The sequence below is a fragment of the Eurypyga helias genome, unplaced genomic scaffold, assembly GCF_000690775.1.
Source record: "Eurypyga helias isolate BGI_N326 unplaced genomic scaffold, ASM69077v1 scaffold15222, whole genome shotgun sequence".
In the NCBI taxonomy this organism is placed as follows: Eukaryota; Metazoa; Chordata; class Aves; order Eurypygiformes; family Eurypygidae; genus Eurypyga; species Eurypyga helias.
In genome coordinates this window covers 57,250-62,869 of record NW_010236714.1, presented here as the reverse complement: position 1 = coordinate 62,869, position 5,620 = coordinate 57,250, and the positions used below count along the sequence as shown (strand labels likewise).

The 5,620-nt window shown below is 37.2% G+C and overlaps 1 protein-coding gene across 2 annotated transcripts in view; it reads right to left on the bottom strand.

Moving 5' to 3' along the window:
- Positions 1–2,883: 2,883 nt before the first annotated feature.
- Positions 2,884–5,620, bottom strand: part of LOC104506293 (cyclin-Y) — a 49,343-nt gene continuing 46,606 nt past the window's right edge. The window contains exon 9 of one of the 2 annotated variants that reach the window (XM_010147195.1): positions 2,884–3,069. In XM_010147195.1, the coding sequence (XP_010145497.1) occupies positions 2,953–3,069 (117 nt within the window). In that variant the 3' untranslated portion in view covers positions 2,884–2,952. The remainder of the gene's footprint in view (positions 3,070–5,620) is intronic. The other variant, XM_010147196.1, reaches the window with a different exon arrangement.

Sequence of the window (5,620 nt, the reverse complement as noted above, 5' to 3'; positions counted from 1 at the left end):
AAAATAATTCATTAAGACAAAGATGCTTGAAGGGACAGGTTTATTACATCTCCCACACCTTCTGGTTTCTGAGCCGGTGACCAAAGCAATATTGAAAACCTTAGTCCAGAAAACATTTACAGCAAATTTAGTGTCAGGTCCTGCAATGAAAAACACAATGTATTTGTGCTGTTGACTTAAACACTATTTGGTTCTCCTCCCTTCTCACACCCCGGGTGATCCTCTAACCTTGCAATGGCATTTTCCGTACAGTAATGCTTAAAAAACTCCACTAAACACAATACGATCCTAAATAATAATCCATTTTTAATTACATGGCATAGAATATCTTGCAAACAAAAGATACCCGTTAAGATTTACTGACAGGTACTGTATTTTTTGGCAACTCTGGAACAAACCAGAAGAAAAAACGAAGAATTATTCTATAACCATGAGGGAAAGAAACATCCATCTAAATGTAGAGGATTCATATGGCAAAACTTAAGCTAAAGAAAAAATCCACGCTTACAGCAGATTTTTTTTTTTTTAATTCTTAGTGCAAGAAACATAACCAAGTTAATCACAGAATCAGTACTAATTAAGAATATGGAAAATTCTCCTATACAGAGGTAGAGTCCAGTGCACAAGGCTAAAACGATATTCAATAGTCTAAACAAGACTGAGCCAGGTTTTACGGAATCCACTTGTTAAAGTATCAGACTGTATGTACATACATACAATAAATAGACTATACAATCTTTAAAGTAGTTTAATAAACTTCACAAAAATTATAGTAGATGCATTGAGATCTTTACATAATCCAAAGTTCATATCTCCATCACCCAGAAATGGATAAAACCAATATTCCTGATAACAAGTTAAATGGAAAATAGTTTAGCAAAGTGTTGATAAATCAAAGTATTTTATGTATTTTAAAGCCTAAATTTATGCTTATAAAGGATGAATTTCAATGCTCTGAAAATGTTCCTTTTGATACGATCTGTAAAGAGGTTTCAAATGTAGTAACTTGCATTTGTATTGTTCTAAATACTTTTCCTTACATTCCATGTTCAAGGGAAAACCAGACTTGGGATACTCACAGTTCTGATGCATTGGCACAACAAGAAGTGATGAGAATTAGATTATTTTCAGGGCCCAAAGGACATCAGAAGAATTTATGGACAAAACCTTCATGTCTCACACTACACAAATCACATTAGAAAGTTAACAGAAAACCGTTTGGCATTACTACTTCAATCCTGACGGCGCCTCTCTGCCCGGAGGCATCCGATGAGCACTGCACAGGACAAGTGAGCATCTCTGGGCCCCCACGTTTACTACAAGCCCATAGGGCTTAATAAAACAAATACGGAATCTTGATGGTTTACCACAGTAGTGCATAATTCAGGGATGTCTGTTGTCATTCATTTCACTGATAGTCACAAAGAAAGGATTTCAGGGAAGTGTGAGTTTTCAGCTGTATCCTTCTAAACAGTGAAGAAAAAAAAAAGGGTGTGCGTCTGTGGACTCACCCTGGGGTGTTATAAAGCCAATATGCTTATACTGACAAGTTACTTTGTATAAAAGGTCATTACAAATTCTAGAAGGCAACAGCCACAGTAAGAGGGAACTAGTAACAGCAACAGAAGAGCTTAATTATGAGTTGAAAATTATGTTCACAGTTTGGTTACTTTTAATTTCTGTAAGCACCTACACTGAAAAACACAAGGGTTTGTATTTGAGCTTCAAAATCCAATCTACTTGTGACAAATACCTTGTTAAGATTTCCATTCTGCTCTCCTACAGGCCTTCCCGCTGGAGCAAATTTTTAAATTATTTTTTATTTTATACAAACAGGCTCACTTTGATTTAAAGTAAACATATAAAAATTGAGAATATTGCTTGCAACAATGGACCTGGAGGTGAAGGAATGAACTAGTCAGGAAATACAAAAAGAAAAAAAAAAAAACTCACACAACAATATCTCTCAAAATGCATTCTGCTAAACTTCTAATGCTATGAAAATCTGCAAAAAGGATCACAAGATCTGTTGCAAATTTCAGAAATTTGGCCCAAGTCTTATCATCATCATCTGAATACTTTAATAACTGTATCTGTATATTAAGAAAAAATAAATGATTCCAAGAACTCAGGAAGGCACACGCACCCAAGTATACTATAAATAAAACACATCATGAAATTACGAAGATCTTCTGATCCCTGTACACACTTTTGGTTCAGCACTATGGTCAAGTTCTCTCTTTTGAAATACAATAAAAGGCATACAAGAAATATAACATATGCATAATAATTAAGAAGAATAATGCTAATAAGACAGCTTACAGAGAAAAGTGCAGTGAAAAAACCCAACACTATTTATTCAGGGGCTTGTGCTACTGTAAATACAACCTTCGTATTTGCTGCTGTCCAAGGGGAAGAATTTATCCTGGGAAGCAGCAATGAGGAATGCAAAACAACAACAACAACAAAAAAAAAAACAAACAAGAGGTGTTAAGAGAAACCTTTAGGATGGAACTCTCCCGACTTCATTCCTCCAGTGCACAGTCAGCTGACTCCATGGTTTGTTTTCATGCTGCCATTTCTCTTCATGTGTACAGCATGTTAGAAAATGGCACAATTCTTAAATATTTTTCTGCCTCTACTTCATGTTTTGTTTCTTCTTCCAAGCACCTGATTTGCTGTTTTTCTCATCAAAAGGGTAAAGCTGTTAGCGAAAGCGAGAAAAAATTGTTGTCCATCTTCTCTCCTGAACACTGATTTCTCCATTTCTCCTTCCACTGGGCATTTTACTCGTGTGCTACACAATGGGGAGGCACTGTAAAGGCAGCTTGACAGATTTAAAAATAAAAAAAAAATCACAAGTCTTTTTTCTTTATCCCCCCGCCCCCAGCCCACCCCGAAAAAATGGATGGATGAAACAGTACGTCCGTAGGAATATTCCAGTCTCCTCTGTTAGGAGATAATAGCAGGGGACCATCTAACCACAGTCAGATTGTCAGCACTGACCGACCGTTTCTTCGCGGCTTTCCTGAAGTCCTTGTATTTATCTTCACACAAGCGGGAAATGGCCTGTAAGACAACGCATGGAAGAACCTCAATTGCGTTGACCATGGCTGTACAGGTAAAAACAAAACTAGATGCAGATTTCTACATACAGGCAGAATTACCAAAACTCACTTTGTTAAGCAAAACACGTGAAGAGTTCTCCCCAAATCCTCCTCCTCATTAATCTTGGATGAAAGAAACTCACTGGAATTGCACTGCCCCCCACAGCTGCTTCTGAAGGACCCAGTGACTATATTCCAAGCCTTTTCTTTACAGGTGAACTGTCACAAATCTCATCGAGGCAGCTGACTATGCCTACCCACTGCTATATGGCAACTCACATCTAGAACTTCATCAGTGCAGAATTGTGGAAAACTTACTTATGATTTCTGTAATCGTTTTCTTATATTTGGAGAATTTATAAAGAGGAAGGCTCTGAATTGTTTTATTTCCTGAAAAGTCTTGTAGCAGTTATCTTTTTCTGTACTGATAAATGGTCTGGCAGAACATATGCCCTGCTTTGCTTACAGAGCTGATGTTTACCTGCCTTTCGGAAGGAGATGGCGATTTCTGCGTGATTGGGCTATCTTATATGGTGCCAGTGGGAAATGTAACTCATATTTAAAATAATATAATCTGTATTAGAAATTCATAGAAACGTTAAAAACCTTTTAAAGCGAGAGACAAACATTATTCAAATGTCAACTCCTATTATACTACTGGAGTTAACGTTTTATGATTCTTCCACAGTTTTTAGCCAAGTTTAAAACAAGTTATTTATTATGGACCTCATATGCATAAATATACTGTGTCCTAAAATAGCATGGCAGTTAGAGGTCATATGGTTGGGACAGGCCATGGCTAGCACCAGTAAGGACGTTAACTGTGGGATGAACATGCAGAACTGCAGGGAAAGCTCACTGCAAGGAGTACTCAAGGTCAAAGTAAAAAATAAGATGAACTAAAGCAGTATTTTTATTTACTCAGGAATGCTTTTAAGTAGTGTCTTAAGATAGGATGTTTAATCAAAAGTACTGTACAAACAAATCCAGTACAAGTGTTTGATTATAAAACAAGGCAATATAAATAAAACAGCCTCAGCCCACTGATCAGCATTTTCTTTCTTGATCTTCACCTCCACAGCACAGCAAGTTGTAGCAGTAAAGAGTGCTTTAATTTTAATAGTCCTGCAAAGACCAGAGGCAGGTATGACAGAAGCACACAGTTCTCACACCTGAGATCAAGTTCACCTAATCCTTTGGTCAAGCCACCCACAAAACATGGTTAAAATAAAAAACAACAACAACAACAAAACACACAAAACCAAAACAACACAAAACCTATGACCACCATCAAGAAACCAGTTGCTACTTTTTAGTTGGAACCCAAATTTCCTTTTGTTAAAACACGGAAATTCTTGAACAGAGTTTTCTTTCCTGATGCACATGAAGAGAACAATGGAGTAAAATAAAGCAAATATTCCAGTTGCTTTATAGACTATAACTTAACTCACTTAAAAACGTTTAACAACATTTTATTTAATTTAACCAGGAACTCAATGGATTAAGAAAGTTTATGCAATTCAATCGGATTTAAAATCCAATAGATTAGAAGCGTTTAATCACAGAATAATGTGCCAAGACATGGCTTGGCAAATAGGTGTACCAAGGTGGAGCTCAGCTTCTTTCAGCTGCCAAATCAGGCTATTATCTTAGACATCAAACAGCCAGAGAAGGTAATCACTTCAAAATTGCCTGTTCCACAGGAAAATTTCTGTTCTGGCACTTGGTCAGACAAAATTAAATTCTGCTTGGAAACGGCACTTAGTATTTGGCATCTCTAGTCTCTGGTGATTAATCATATGGATAAGAAACACAGTGACTGCTGTTTAAAGCAATACTGTATCTAAAGATGCCTCTTCATTTGCAAATAACCTACAAATTTGACATTTGGAGACTACTTGGCAAGTTAGTCAACTTCAACATAACATATGGACACAAGACAAAACCAGAAAACAGTAAATATTTATTACTGTCCTTCAGTTAAAATAAATCCAAATAGCTCATAAACACCTTTCTGTCATCTGATATTTCTGTTGCTTTCATGGCTAGAAAAAGAAACCATTTTTCACAGTTGCAAGGGACCACTTCTCATATGAAATCAAAACATTCTTAAAAACAGCAACACTATTTAACCATGTGAAATTTTGTTGGACTTGACTGTAGTATGTGTAATCAGCTAGAAAAATGCATACATTTATATTCTTCGTTATACAGATGCTTACAGAACTAAAGTCCGTTCCTCCGCTGGGTTATATGACTCTAGATGAGACTTTTGTCAGTAGCGAAAGGGGCGGGTAAGGAGAAAGGAGCAGGGAGAAAGGCAACAGCAGCATAAATTGTGGCTGCATGCACATCTGTGCAGGGCAGGAAAGCAGCAGGGCTGGCTGTGGCTTCACTGCTGGGAGTGTACAAGGGCACACAACTGCGAGTGCGGTGATACACCCAAACCACGGACAAACCAGGGAGAACTTAGCAGGGACAGAGCACGCCAAGTCTGGAAGGGTTACATATAA